We start from the raw sequence: 15,513 nt of genomic DNA, 5'->3' as shown, positions 1-15,513 counted from the left end.
AATTCCTAAATTTCCTTCTATCTCCACTTTAGGTATGGGTATTCTATTCAGCCGCCACAAATCTCGTGTTACGGAACACGATAAGGCGGTTTTACAGCTGAAGCAGCAGCGTGATGAATTGAAGCGCTATGCTCGTAGGATAAATGGTTCTATCGAAAAGGACACTGCCACTATCAAGGAGCTCGTTTCTCGCAAACAAAAACAGTAAGATGCTATGATTTTTTATCATGCTCGTAATTTACCCACGCCTATTTGCTTTGCTTCTTAGCAGTATTTAATTTTCTCACCTTTTCTGTTACTAAAGTCCTCCCCCTTTTGACTTCACTTCTCTTCACTTTCGATCGTACTTGACATTTCCTCTCTGTGTTTGTTATTTCTAGAATTCCCATTAGTTGTGGTCGTCTGTTTGTGTCATCAATAGTGTTTAAATTGAATCACGTTTTATGCGGTCGGGGAGGCTTGTTTTTTAAGATCCTTCCTCATGGATTTTTTTCCATCGGCTATTATTTGCTGTGGTTCTATAATTTTCTTTTACGACATTTTATCCTAATTTCCTACTGCAGATAATTTAAGATGATCCTCATTTTCATTCTTTTAAGACGAGCGCTGCTACTGCTTAAAAAGAAGAAATACCAGGAAAAGTTGCTTGAACAGTCAGAACAGCATTTGACTACTGTTGAAGGTCTCATAAATGACCTGGAGTTTGCGCAGGTTCAGGTCCAGGTTGTGGAGAGTTTGAGGAAAGGTAACGAGGCGCTGAAGAAACTGAACGACCTCATGAAATTGGAAGATGTGGAAAAAATTCTTAGCGATGCTCAGGAGGCTCAGGACTACCAATCTGTGAGTTAATTAGCTTACCTTTTATTATTCTGACTCCATTTTTCCTCAGCACCTATTTTAAGTGGCAATCTTTAATTCTTTTTAAAAGACATGTCAAATGTGTTGTCTAGTTCAGTACGTGTGGGATTAATCGATGTTGAAAGCTTGTTTAACGTTATCGGGCTGTTGAGTTTGTGAGTTAACTACCACTTAAGTTCTGACAATAGTTACTGTTTTTTATCATTTGCAACTATAGGAGCTAAGCGCTCTAATAGTAGGCAATTTGACGTCTCGCGATGACGTTGAAGTTGAGGCAGAATTGGAGCGTCTGCTGGCTAGCGACGTCGCTGGTGATCTTCCGGCTGTACCAGACCATGAGGTTCCTCGTCCATCGGCATCCTCCGCTGATGCTACCAGGGTCAAGAAGCCCCAGAGTGAGTGTAACGCGTCATCTCTGTGGTCGCAATGGCAAACCTGTGCAGAGGGACTTGTCATTGCTAGCATGCAGAAAAGCTAAGAAGTTCTTAACATGAAAGAGGGTCATGACGCTAAGGCGGTAATATAAGACTTGTAATTAAATGTAGACTCAAACAGTTTTCACTTTATTGCATTACTTCCATCTTTCTCTAAGCTCAGTCCCCGGAGTTTTCCAGGACTACTCTTCTCCTTCAGCCATGACGCACTAGAATCAAAAGTGTCATTAATAATGCTAAAGTTGATGCTAACTTGTCATACTCTTACCTCACTTTGTCTGCAGTAACTATGGAGTTCTCAGAAATGAATGATTGACGATTTCACGCACCTTGAACTCTTCCATAGCGGGGCTTCGCAGGTTTTAACCTAGCAGAAGAAGTATTGCTCCTCAGTATCATTTATACTTGGTGTCTAGTCGATAAAATTGGAATTTTAGTTTGTTTGGTTTAATTTTGCTTTTCGCCCTCGTCAATGCGTCTCCTTGAGTCATCTTTTGTGGCCTTAATAAGGCACGCCAGTGCAATTGCGTTCGGCATCGTGTGCCTTCTCAGCATCTCTTTAGCCCTGATATTATATAATGGTTCCTTTTTCTCATTCATTCAGGTTCAGCCGATCATCACAAGCACCGTGAGGCAACCTTAGTAACCGGTTAATCCTCTTTCTACCTGTGATATTAATTAGATCTCCCCTTATGTACAACACCTTTCATTACTGTCCCTATCACCACTGTCCTTCTGCTAGAATACATTCTCTACTACTTTTGCACCTTTTTAATCTTTATGTATGCATGTGGTGCCGTTTGTAATGGTTTTTTTTTTCAAAATTAACGCATTATTCATATAAGGTGAGTCTACAAGTAGCGTTCATGTCAAAACAGTGCTTGAATTTGCCGGGTACGACAGTCAGTTTCTGGAGATGTTGAAGTGAAATTTATTTTCCATCCTACTTGCTACCACGTAGTCTTGACACAAGTGGATTCATTAGTGCCACGGACAGCCCGCTCCGCTTCGTCGTTGATGCCGAAACTGTGGCGATCGTGATTTTGATTGTGTAGGGAAACGTCGTTCCTTGATTTTGTCACTTATAGTAATACAATCCAGAATGTTCTGGTCTGTGCTCCAAGTTATCCACAGGCACGATTAGGGATCTGTGGCCTCGGGTTTTATGCTGCTGATGACAAGACTCCTTATCGCATCAAACTGTCACATACACGTGTTCACTGCTACTGCTGCTGCCTGGCATCTTAATAGGCAATGTTTGGACTGAACCAGTCCACGAAGTGCACGCGTTGGGGTTCCGATTGCTACCTATTACTACGTGTAATACCACCACACTGGCTTCTCTTTTAAACCCCCCTAATACAAAAGTCTCGGTCAGGCTTGAACGCCCATAGTAGAGATGCGGATGTGTGGTGTTTCGCTCAAAATTTGAGGCTGATATGTTTAGGATATATGCTTGTGAGTTGGATTACTCATTTTTTTGTGCTCGGCGCTCCAGATGGATCGCTTTCGATGGTGTTTAACTACTGCTGAAAGTGAGCTCTCCGATAGTGAATCTTCAGTTGCAACACTATCCGGTGTTACCCTCTACAACGGACCCGGTCGTACCAACTTCGATAAGGGTCGTCTAACTCTCACCTCTCATCGGTTGCTCTGGCAACAAGATGACTCCACAATGTCCCTTCCACTGGCCGCGGTGATCAGTGCCACTCTGCAACACGCCTCCGGATCTGTTGTTGCGACACCGAAAATTATGCTGAAACTGCTTTCTCCAACTCAACTCCTGAATGCTGTTAAGGCGATGCCTACGAGACCTCCCTGGTCGGTGGCTTGGATCGTTGATAGTGGAAATTCTCGCGTTGCTATGGCAGCTGGATTAGATTACATTCGCCTCGGGTTCACGCAGGGTGGACACAATGCACTCTACGCTGCCTTGAATGAAACACTTGCAGTGAGTTTTTTATTAAAAAGTGTCATGCTTGCTGAACCGAACCTGTTTTCCTTTTGAATGTGATGTCCCACTTTTAGGCAAAGGTGTGGACAGTGGCTTTAAAGCCTGGATCGGGACACGTCGGTGTGGCAGGAATCGAACGCTCTATGCTAGCACAAACGGTTTCCGCGGATCGTAGCATAGCCACTGCCTTCACAGATCTGTCTAAACTTATGGAAAATGCGAAAGAGATGGTTGTTCTGTCAAAAAATTTGTCCCAACGAATTCGTACCACTAAAGCTAGCGGTAAAAAGGTAGCAGAAAACGATATGACAGAGCTTCGAATGGCTATGCTAAGCATGGGTCTGGAGGATGTCAATGTGGCAGAAGAAAAGGATACCGCTGATATCGCGACGCATTCTTCATCATTTCATCGGCAGCTGGCGTCCCAGATATGTCGCCTACTTCAACCCCTGTTAGAGCAGCGTACAGCGGGTGTTTGTGGTGGTTGTATTGACCTCACCACGGCATATTGCCGCGTAAATCGTGCTCGTGGTGTTCAGCTGATTGCTCCTAATGATCTTCTTGAGGCTGCACGTCTGATGCCTATGTTGAAACTGCCTTTGCGGCTCAAAACATTCCCCTCGGGTCTTAAAGTACGTCCTCTAGCTAATAAACTTCTTCCAGTACCTTGAGTTTTGCTGTCGTCAGTAGTATTTTTATTCGTACTAGGTTTTGCAGCTTGCGAGTGAGTCCGAAGAGGCCACATTGAAGGCGACCTGTGATCTTCTGCCATCTGACGGTTCAAAGGGTCTGACGGCGGGAGAATTAGCGCGACAAGCGGGGATAGCGCCCGTGCTAGCTAGGGAGCGACTTCTTTTGTGTGAACAAGAAGGCATGCTGTGTCGTGATGATACGGAATGGGGCATTGTATTCCACAGAAATCTCTTTTTGAACCCACCAAAGACATCATAGATGGGCTTTCATCCTTATCCCAGTGGCGCGTAATTTGTTGGTATATTTCCTGTCTTTCAAATCGTCTGACTTCATTATTTTGGCGGACTAAACATGTTACATTAGCCATGGAACCTTACCAAGCACCGACCTTTGATTTTCGCCCTACGGTTTTCTTCACACTTTTTGTATAATTAGGAGAATCGAAAGACTTGCGTATCTGTGGGTGTTCTTACGTTTGGCCTCAACCTAAAGCGGATATCAGGTATTGGGGTTATTCTGTTTTTAGGGGATATGTTTATAAGTAGGGCCAGCGTTTTATACCACTATGAAATTGGGACTAGATTGGTAGGGAGGAATGTTTCCGCATGCACAATATGCCGTTTTTCTGTGGTCGGATATGGATTCAACACTGCATTGCTAATCTTCTGATGATTCCTCTACAGGAATACGATGGGACAAGTAATTTGGCAATAGGGAGTTCGGCTTTCGGGAGATGGCAGTGCTAGTTTGGAAGTATGGTTTACCCTACCTTAGCCTAAGTGCAACAATGCATTTATTGCAATATCTTGTAAATTTTGAGTATGTGAAACCCGTAGTACCCTCGAAGTGTTTATATTCAACACGATCTGGGGAATGCAAAGGCTGCGCTAATACGGAGAGTGCGCCAAAATTAAGGCAACGAGCACCTAGAAAGTCTGTTTAAAAAAATTAGTGATTTTTTAAACTAAAATGCCATTAACATCTTCGTTTATATTCTTGTTTTCCAAGGGCGGCGCCTTTGCTTATGCGCTGGAGATGAGTCTAGCCGAGGAGCATCGCGAGGATCATCACGAAAATCACGACCATCATTCATTTGAAATCACACGCGATGATCTTTTCAAGCCATATAAGCCATCACGTTTTGAGAAATACTTATTTCCCTTCATTGCAAACATTATCGACAAGCCTGTGACCTTATTTAGAGGTGAGAGTTTCTTTTAAAGTATTTCCTTAATCTCAGAGCAAATTGTTGAAAGAATTCGGCGTAAGAAGTTTTATTATTATCATCAGCGATATGCTCGCGTCCCTGAAATCGATAGTTGCAGAGTTGGTGACAGAGTCTGTATTACTGAGGCCAATAATCAGTTTCATCGCGACAGGTAAGCGTTGGGTTTTGTTACTCCTCCTAGACTTGTTGATGCAAACATTGTGAGAATTCTTCGCCAACGCGTTAACGAGTGCAGGAAGTGGTACGACCGTGATTACGAAGATATGGATCGTTTTTGCAAACCTTACGTAAAAGATCACGAAGAGGCCGCTACAAACTTTTTCATTAAGTGTGAGTACCTTACAATCGAGTGTCCTTGGGGTGTTTAGTTGCGCAGTTAGTTGTTTCCTGTGTGTGAGTGTGGATTTTTATATTAAAATTATTTTAAGTGTTTTCTCTGTTTGATCCTAGATGGGGAACTTTACTACTGGAGTGATGTTCGTGACGCCTTCATGAAACAGAAGCATCGAATGCTCTGGGAACGTGAACACGGTCCAATCGGTCCCAAGTCTGGGCCTGACTCAGGCGATAAGGAGGCTGATAATGCTGTATCTTTCTTGCGACGCTTCCATGCTCACGTTAATCTGCCAAAAGAGCTTCGGTTTTAGTCACCGGTACGTAATTTTTTTCTCGGATTCGCTTTTCATTAAAACGTCTACTGATGTCGGTCTTAAAGGATAGTCGCTTTTAAAAACCTGGTATTTTGATCTCTAATTTGGCCATCAGCTTTTCTTCATCTGTTTTATTAGTATGTTGGGTGTAAGATAAGCAGACTTGTGTTTGGGCCTGGTGCGTCTCACATATGTGACATTTGTTCCAAACTTGAGGTCGCATCTCTCACTAGATTTATGTGATTGCCTTGTCCTTAACGTATCTATGGCATATTTTGTCACCCTCGTTTTTCTTTCGTTTTAGTTGATCTTATCAATCACCATTTGCATATGGCATCATCTAGAATCGTTAACGGAAAGCGAATCCCTGCTTTTGTACCGGTTGTAAGTATATAGATTTTAGAAGTTCAAAAATCTTGGTCTTGTGTTTTTGGCAGCTATTCGGAATTAATGTTCCCTAGGCCCTTATTATTATAGGTAGCATTTCCTGAACTTCGATTTGTATGTTGCCCTCTGAGTTATGGCTTTGGAAATTTGCTTGTCTCGAGCTGAGATGAATCGGTCTTAAATCTGTGATAGGGGTGCTAGTAAGTGACCAAATTTTAATCGCTGATTTAAAAATTAGTTACTTTCTCTAGACATCTCAGTTTCCAGGACCATTACGGAGAAATTCCTATTAGGTCTTGCTTCTGACGGTTTCAAGCTAAATTGATATCCCGGAGCTTTAGCGTGAGCGCTGCGGTACGGGTGTTTTTTAGAGCCTGGTGAAGAATGGAGGTGGGGGCGTCCGAAGGGTGACTTGCTCGCTTTTGACATTCAACTGGCTATCGTTAAAGTTGTTTAGATTGATTTGGAATGTAGTCTGCAGGGCTTGTGGAATCCACTAGGCACGGGTGGTCTTATCATAGAATCGTCCCTAGATGGGTGCATATAGCTGAACTTATGAGGCACAGGGTTAAAGCCATTTTTGGTCAGACTAGTTTTCATTGATCAAGGCGTGGTGGTTCCCGTTGCTGATTGCTATAGTAATTGTCCAGGTGCGTTGATGCGATAAATCTGACCGGGAAGTGGTACGCTGAGTCCGGCTAGTTGGTGTATTTCCGGATGACCAGCCTGGCAAGGGTAATCTGGAAATGAGGTGCAGGAAGCCGTGTTGCACGCTGTGTTACGGTAGTGAAATCAGTAACGGACAGCGACTGTGTCGCCTAATTTCAAATAGTGGGTTGATTAATTTTATATGATTGATTGTGTTGATAGGACATCGTAGTTCGGTTTGAAAACCCTGTGGGCAATCATAGCAAAAATATGAAAGCAGTAAAATAATAATTTTTTAACAACAATTTTCACACTTTGTTTTCAAAAAAATACTTTGTAATTTTTTTCAGATGTTTGATTTATCTAAATTCAAAACGCTGTTTATTTAAGTGTGCCAAACATCGCGTAGGGGCATCTGTTATGATCAATTTAGCCAATGATGGAGTTCCGAATTTATAAATTCTTATGATAATGTAAATTCGTGTAATATTTTGTAAAGCATCAAATTTGTACTGTTACTTATTGGAATAGTTAAGCAAGCCTAGTCTTAGTTGCAGATGTCTGTCTGCATGAATAGTTTGTTAAATTGGGCCATATCAATCAGCGGTTTGCCACATAAATTTTCTTTTCCAAAATTTTGTTTAGAATTGGGTCAGGTTCTTTGTCTTACTAATAAAAATTTTAGATGGATCCGCGAATAGCTCCACCGAAACCCCATAGAGGCTCCCGACAGGCTCATCGTCGCAGCCGACGTCGCTACATGCCTAGAGCCAACGGTCAGTTCAATCCAGTTCGATATGTTCCTCCAGCTGAATTGCGGCAATCTACTTACGCAAAAAACGAAGGTCTTGAGGCACCTGCTTTGTATTCTAGACAATCTGATGAACCAAGGTGGCAAAGCCTTCAAAACGAAGAACAAGGATTTTCATATGCAAAAGACAACCAGAATTTTCATGTAATGCCTAGTTTATGTTAGAGACTTTTGACATGCTAATGCAATTTATTTAGGTTTTTTGTAGATTTCGTGTTTTAGCTTTTCTCGTAAGTAATTACCAATTTTTAATAATACCTTAAGGCTAAACGGAGTTTTTCACCCTATGCGCCATTTCGAGTTAAAAAGTAGGGCTTGGAAAACCTTGATTGTACTTTTCTAGAAACCGGCACCCCTTTCAGTAAGCAATCACCCTGTGTCGACCTTTGCTAACGCGGAGCAAATATGCGTGAGTCTGGACTACGTCCCCGATCGTGGTCGAATGCTGTGGTCTCGATGGGTCCTCATTCTTATCTGCCTCACACAACTTCTCTCTGCATTTGCTGTCATTGGTTGTCACGCGGTGGATTTTTCTGAGGACACAAAGTTGGAAGTTGGCGTATCGCTTGGAATATTGGCATTTGGTAACATCTTCGGTGCGTTTGCTATTTATTTAGTTATTCATTAGCTTGCTTATTTATCAACATATTTATACAAACATTAATTGATTAGGTTTTTTCTTGGAAAGCAAATACGAAGCATTTGTGAAGACACGATAGCAAAGTGTGTGATTACAACATTAGTTAGAAACACGTTTTTGGCCAGGAATCATTAAAAATTATGCACTGTGCTTAGAGTTACTCGTTATTACTACAAAATCCATTTAAATTTGGCACATTTGTAATGCTTTACTCGAGCAGTGAAAGAGTTCGGTCACATCTGCTTCAATTTGGAAGGGTAAGCCATCGTTGAGAAACCCTTATTGATGACCTACTAAGTGTTTAAAATGCGAAGAGAAGTGACCTTTTTGCAGCATGTACCAAGAAAACGATTACATTTTGGTTTACAGTCAGAAATGCACTTACTGCCCCATGCTTCTGGAGCAAGCACCGCGTCGTATTTAAAAGACCTCTTTCAGTGCACTATAGACGCTCATGTTTTGCTTTTTAAATGCAAACTAGCAAGTACAGCTTAAATTTTCTTACTTTGTACAACTGGATTCCACTCAAACATGCGCAAGTAAAGCCTTGTGTCAAGAAGGAGCTCCAATCAGTGTGCTTAATTGAAACGGAGGTGGTTAGGACTAAATTTGGCTGCTTTTAAAGACAGAGTGTGGTACAAGTTCGGAACTTACAGCTTATTCTTACCCTGTTGGAAAGCATTTTTGGCTTTCAGTAGCATACATTGGAACAAATAAATTTTATGATTTATGAGTGCACGAAACATTCAACTCATTGTTGCTGAGACAAGTTACATTTGAAATATATAAATAGGCAATAAAATGCTCTAATATAAGTATAAGTATAGTGTATATGTTTGTTGCAATGGCAATGATTTAAGTGCTGTTTTGATAAGGATAAATAAAGTTTCCGACTTGAAAATGCTTTGTAAATCTTGCAATGAGGTGCTGAAATTTTTTTATAAGTAATTCTTTTAATTTAGGTATTAATCTCATCACGGTTATTTTAAATTAATCAAATGTTTAGTTTTCTGATTTGGCTCAGAAACGAATTATTTGAACTTTATTTAATGCTTACAGTTTCATCTAATAGAATCATCTGACATTGTTTTCATGATTCACACTTGGCATTTTTTTCCTTTTTGTGCTATTTTGCATTTGGGGAAATAGTGCCGTTATGAGGATTAGTTTATTACAGTGAAATGCTGAAGCGATTAATTTTTTTAAAAAAATGCCACAAACTGACTGCAAAACTTCTGACTTTGTCATATGCTGTGATTACTCCCCTACTTCTTTCCGGCACCTTGATGGACATATTCGATCCCCATCAGACTTAATGAACAAATCTGATTGGTGGAATGGCAGTGCAAAGTGCGATTAGGTAGAACTAATTCCGTTTTATAACACTAAAAAGGGAATTATAAGGTGAAAACAGCCTGCTTTCCAACATGGCTCCTCATTATGTTCCTGGCTTTAGTTTTTTTAGACCACCATTTCAAGGCGTTCTGGTATATAATTAAACCATCTTTTTAGAGCGTACGTTAAATTTTGGATTTGTGGGAGAGCGTGGATGATTGAAAGCTCCTATTTTGTGCAAAAACGCATTTTTTTGTAGTTTCACCATAATGGGTGCTTTGTGCTGATTGAATGTTAACGGTAATGACTGTTGTGGTGTAGGTTGAATTTTCCCATGATAATCTCATCGTTAGTAAAACAAAGAGAGTTTATCACCACTATCACCAACACATTTACCAACATACGTACTGTCATACTAGTAAATATCCACAAATTTGGGCTTTGCCCATCCATTGGCAGGAGCATTTACTGCAGTTAGCTGGTGTCTTGATCAACGATGCCTGCATTGAATCAGTCTTTAATATGTGCACCACCGATTAGTACCGCCAAAGCAGATATCCTCCTAAGACGGAAAAAATCAAGTCATGATCTCCTCTAAGTGGTTTTGTTTTCCTTTGACTTGTTGAGGCAAATTTTATTGACGGGGTATGTGCGATTGGAATAAAGATCGTTTTTTTGCTGGCGACAGCACGAAACATTCGTGATTCATACCCGCTCTCTTGCAATTCACAAGCACTTCAGCCAATTTATACATGCGCACACTACTTTGTGTGCATTTTGTAAGTAAAGCACTTAGACGGCGGCAGTGTCCTACCCATCACAGGCATTTTATTTGGGAAAGGTCCCAGAAAATAGACAAAATGAAACTTCTGCTTTTTGGGGGTATATCTGTACATATTTATGGTTGTGAAAAAATCACTGCGCAGAACTGCCATCAGGCAAATATACGTAACCATTCTTTAAGTCATTTCTAAAAAGAAGGCCGCAGTAAGACGTTAGTACTGTAAGCGTACTACTTTTTCTAAGCCTTTCCTATCAGGCAAGCTAAGTGTTTGGCAAAAGGGGAAAGCAAAATTGTTATTGAAACCTAAAGGGCTTTTACTGGCTTTGCATCTCAGGAATATTTCCCAAAATGAGTGAAAAATTTCTCCTATTTTCACTGTTTCAAAGACGTACTATTTATGCCCTTAAAGGCTATGTGTGAAACTTTAAACAAAAACAAGAACGACTTTGTTTTGGAACAAAAACAAACGGACTAAATTATTCCATACACTTGATTTAAACGCTTTAATTTATTTACGGTGACTGCTAGTAAAGTTAGTAGTGCTTTTCTGTCAAAATCCCAAATGAATATCAAAAGCTCTTTAAAATAACCACCACTTTAGTTGATAAGCCTTCCTCATTGAGGTGTAGACTAGTTGCAAGCTCTATTTTTATCCATTACTTAATTTATGGAGGAAAAAACCAAATTCTGCTCCGTCTACGTCCGGTACTGCCCCACTTTTATTTCCCAAATGGCCTTCTTGTCTGCCATATGGTTGCAACTGCTTAGAGCCCAAATTTTCTTTGTGGTGAGACTTGGAGCACGAATTCCTAAATTAGCTTGCCATAATCAAAAGGGCTTCCTTTTATCCTATTTACTAGCTCAGGCTGCATTATAGAGGGGTTTTTGTCCGTCTTGAAGTTTTTATGCGGCAAGTGCATGAAACTTAGATTTAATTGATGTTTGACCTTCAGTAAGTTAACAATAACATCTGAAGGGTACTGAGGATGAAGTGTTGCTTGTTTTATATAAGTGGGATTGAAAGTGCCTGAATTACTGTGAAATAACTGTGGTGGCCCGAGTCTTTCTTGATGTCCGGGCGGAAGACACATTGCTGAGGTAAAGAAGACCCGAGGTTATCAGTTTGACTCAGAGTTCGTGCCCTCTATGGAAAGCGCAATCACTAGAGATTTAAGTTCCCCCGTAATCAAACACAGAATTGAAAAGCTATAGAGGCCTTGCATAACTTTGCTTGCCTAATAAACTCGAGAATAGAAAAGCACAAAAGTCGCTTTTCATTATAAGTCGGCTTAAACAGTTATGTATAGTACTGCACAGCCCCCTTTCTTATTTTGAGCATTGACCTCATCCCTTCTTATGGTCCCTCTTCTACTTCCCCTACCAGGACGCAATCGGTGCTTATTAAACCAATCACTAGGCACTTCTTGGAGGATGGAAGGCTTTTATTTTTATATCATTGTCAAATTTTATGCACCTGTAACTCTGTCACCTTTGTGCGCGGCACTATGGAAGAAGATGTCACTGGGCTCCTACCTTTCAGGTTTAAGCGATGCTCTTTTACGGGTGCATTTCATATCCCAATCATGAATTGAACAAAAAAAATTTCCAAAATGGGGTCAATTAATCAGGTAGAAGGTGAGACAGCTTTATGGCGCTAGTGTTTTGCGTCGACGCCCCGTTATCCCTTTGGTACCATTTCCTTGCCACCCAGCAGACTATCCGGTTTCCACTCAGAAGGGTGGAGGTGTCGCTCCTCTTGTTAACTGCCTTTTTGGCAAAGGTGTTCTAGAAACCATTTTGTAGTGTTTTACTGCAAACATACCATTCCTAACAGATGCTTTCTTACCACATCAAACGCCCATGCCATTCAGGATATCTCTATCTTGTTAAATCGGCCTCTCTTGTCGATATAGCTATGTAAAACAGTTTGGAGGCCAGATGAATGGTCAGTAAGGTGGTTTTGCATGAATGGAGCCTTAAGAGGTCTAGTAGAATCACTCTATGCTTGCCTTCTTACCACCGGTTGTGCCGATCCAACTTTGGTTGCAACGTTTGCCTACCCTCACCGCAAATGCTAAAGAACGACCCAGTTCAGCTCATTAATAGGTAACCTGCCAGGACAGAACCGCTCAGTCAACCTACTAATCCACCCATGAGCGTGTTTGTCACACCGTCGTCTGGCTAAACACCTTATTAGGTGGTTCTTTCGTTCCTTCACTTGTCTGCAGATTGGGGTGGGAGTCGGGTTTTTACGTCACCAAGCAAAGACGTCCAGACTGGTGTCTTTGCCACCTGGTCACTCAGGTGGGGAGCTCCACGTAATTCTTCCCCACACACATAGATGGTACTTCATAGCTTCTGTCCAAATGGTAGTACCCCTTATACTTTGTCTCCCCTATCAAGGCCACATTCTCTTTGTCAATTTTGTTGCCTTGCCGAAGAGCACAGCTGTAATGTGACTTTAGGAAACGGATCATCTAGTCACTCTGGTTGTCAAGATGAAAGTACTGTGTAGAGCTTTCGGTGACGCTTCACCTACTTGACAAGAAAACTTCTTGACGTTTACATCAACTGGGAGGGAGTAGTCGTGATGAAAGCCATTCAAGTAGACCCTTCATTTTATCCATTAACAGTTGGCAGTAAGTTTCAAGGTCCATCAATTTGTCATACCTCCTGCCGTCACACAACTAGCCTGTGAAAAGATAGGATGAGGTTGTTGTTCCAACTTCCTCTTTCCCCTCCTCCTTCGTATTCCTCTGCCCAACATTCCTTTTCCTCATTATCACCAAATTCTCTAGACATTAAGTACTCAGTTAATAGTGTCAAAGTGACTAGGGTTAGGCTGTGTGCTTCAAGAAGCAAAAGCTGATATTCATACACCTGCCTCCCTCTATGAAAGGCTGGTGGAGGATGGCAGCATTCTGGTTATTTCAAAGATTAAATTCTGTCTCTCCTTCTGGAGCCTCCTAGCTCTCAAAAGGAAGAGAAAGAGAACCTCTCGCGAAATTGATGTCAACACTCCTTAAATGGGTGCCTTCCGCAGATGGTGTGGGTTTGCGGTTGATCTATCGTGTTACTTTAGACTCATTTAAATTGCTTGCTGCATGAATAATTAACTCGTATTCTCTGCCTTTTAAACGGCAGTTAAAGTAACCTACCAGTGAGTATACTTGTGTGTATTCGAAGTGTTTCACCCTCTCCTCTTCTCAACTACACAAATCCAGAAAAAGAGCTTGATCTGCGTGTATGCCATGGTGTTGAGTGAGGGGGAAGCAGTAGCTAGATTGAGCGCGCCTGAGCCATTTGTCTGAGTAAATGTTCGTTGGAAAGGGTGGAAAATCAGCTGACGCCGATACTAGTGGGATGTATGGGATGTTTTGTTTTTGTGTTTTTGCCTTCAATTTTAGACCCTTGGGATCGCGGAGATCGGGTGGGGGAAGGTATTTATGTATTTGCCTAGATTTAAAGGGGGAAGGGGGCGAGAGGGGATCAGTGTCTATAAGACAAGTCGAAAAATTCTACCATCGCAACCTGCTTTGCCTCCAGAAGCCAACAACAAAATCTAGTCCTCACCTTCTCTGTCTGTGCCTCACATTTATCTCCCAACTGTCCCTTCTACTCTGCATTTGATCATTTGGCTTTTCAATGCAAGTCCCAAGGTGGAGCATGAAGACGGTGCTGTATTTCCATCCTTCCATTCACTACCTACTAACCCACCTACCTACAAACCTACCCGTGCTCTCCCTCCATCCTCTTTCATCCCAAGCACATTTTTTATTTGTCAGGTCTGGAAGCATTTAGTGGAACAAAGCAGATGGCATAATTTTCAAAGTAAGGCATTCTCAATAAATTGAATATGCTGCTCTTTACCTCCTAATATTTCAAAACAAACTAATAAAACTTTTGCAAAAAAAATTTCGACAAATTAGGCTGCTAAGAACCCATGACGCATCCACTAGTCAAGTTGCAAAGGTGTCGTGTAAGTAAACATTTTATTTTTTTTCTTTTGCTTCAAACAGCCACTGGAGTGGTGACCTCGGTTCTCTTCTACCGCCGTTGGAGGAGCGCGGAGACACGAACTCGATCAAAGACGGGTGAGGCGAATCACGAGGCGTGGATTTGCACGCGAGCCGCCCTTTCCCTGATTGGCATGGCTCCGATTGCACGGTTAGTCCTTTACGCTTTTCTCTCCATTACCTTCGACAGGTATGAGTAGAGAGCCATGAGCGAAAAAAATTCACTTCACAGATGGAGCTGGTTTGGCACAATGAAGTAGGCGCAGCTGACTTTGGGTCGAATTAAATGAACTAAGACGAGATATTTACAAGTCGGCGTTTCTCTAACCCTTTATCAAATGGTAGTCAAGGTACGAGTTAATTAAAATGAATAAATTTCTCTGGGAAATTCGGTGTAGTGATGACCACTGCAGCCCACAGTCATTTTCGAAGAAGACACGCAGATTAGCTGTGAATTCCACCGCGGCCTCATCATCTCGGCTCTTCAATCATGCTCCTATTTCCCACTTTTCCACCTGTCAAGAGCGGCTTCTAAGCACTACTTGGCAAGAAATGATCAGGTGATTACAAAGGCGGAGGAGAAGGCGATACCTCGGCAGTTTTTGATGACTTTTTGTTTAAAAAAGCCAGAAGTGCGACAATAAGAGTTTGGAGCTACAGAAAGTGCCTGACACATGAAAACTGCCTATTTTTAAAGTGTTAGTGAATGAAGCAAATATTTTCCACCCTCTATTTGCACCTGCTTAAAGTGGCGTAGAAAGGTGGCAATTGTAATCAACCCACGGAAGTCAATGAAGTGTAGCGTCTCAAGTCTTCTTAGAAGGCCTACCCATAGCAAAGAGAAGGACTGAGAAAGCTATTACCGTGGGCTGAAGATCAGCCCATTAAAAAGGATACGGGAACCGCCTAGTTAACTGTGCCATGTCACCACATAGCCCTCCTTTTCCCCTTTGAGCGTGATCCTCGGTGCCAGTGTGTGGGTCACTTCTCTTTTCTTCCATTGTAACGTAGTCAGTTCTATTGAAAGGACAAACCGGAGGATAATCTCACAAACCAAGCGCCCAAGTAAAGTGAG

The 15,513-nt window shown here is 41.7% G+C and overlaps 3 protein-coding genes across 3 annotated transcripts; all 3 read left to right on the top strand. All coding sequences in view use genetic code 11, as the record gives it.

Moving 5' to 3' along the window:
* Positions 1-34: 34 nt before the first annotated feature.
* EGR_08886 (Charged multivesicular body protein 6) lies at positions 35-1,946 on the top strand (the record flags this gene model as incomplete). The annotated part of the gene is made up of 4 exons (XM_024498135.1): positions 35-204; positions 600-840; positions 1,076-1,253; positions 1,897-1,946. The coding sequence occupies 4 exons, from the start codon at positions 35-37 to the stop codon at positions 1,944-1,946; spliced, it is 639 nt and encodes a 212-aa protein (XP_024347467.1).
* Positions 1,947-3,455: 1,509 nt separating this feature from the next.
* On the top strand, positions 3,456-7,241 carry EGR_08885 (Vacuolar protein-sorting-associated protein; the record flags this gene model as incomplete). Its single annotated transcript, XM_024498134.1, has 6 exons — positions 3,456-3,878; positions 4,948-5,143; positions 5,180-5,318; positions 5,349-5,497; positions 6,122-6,201; positions 7,203-7,241. 6 exons carry the CDS (start codon positions 3,456-3,458, stop codon positions 7,239-7,241), a joined length of 1,026 nt encoding a protein of 341 aa, XP_024347466.1.
* Positions 7,242-7,949: 708 nt separating this feature from the next.
* Positions 7,950-14,638, top strand: EGR_08884 (hypothetical protein; the record flags this gene model as incomplete). The annotated part of the gene is made up of 5 exons (XM_024498133.1): positions 7,950-7,971; positions 8,026-8,259; positions 13,830-13,862; positions 14,442-14,589; positions 14,629-14,638. 5 exons carry the CDS (start codon positions 7,950-7,952, stop codon positions 14,636-14,638), a joined length of 447 nt encoding a protein of 148 aa, XP_024347465.1.
* Between the last annotated feature and the right edge of the window lie 875 nt (positions 14,639-15,513).

Source organism: Echinococcus granulosus, assembly GCF_000524195.1.
Source record: "Echinococcus granulosus chromosome Unknown EG_S00122, whole genome shotgun sequence".
In the NCBI taxonomy this organism is placed as follows: domain Eukaryota; kingdom Metazoa; phylum Platyhelminthes; class Cestoda; order Cyclophyllidea; family Taeniidae; genus Echinococcus; species Echinococcus granulosus.
This window is presented reverse-complemented; position numbering and strand designations above follow the sequence as displayed.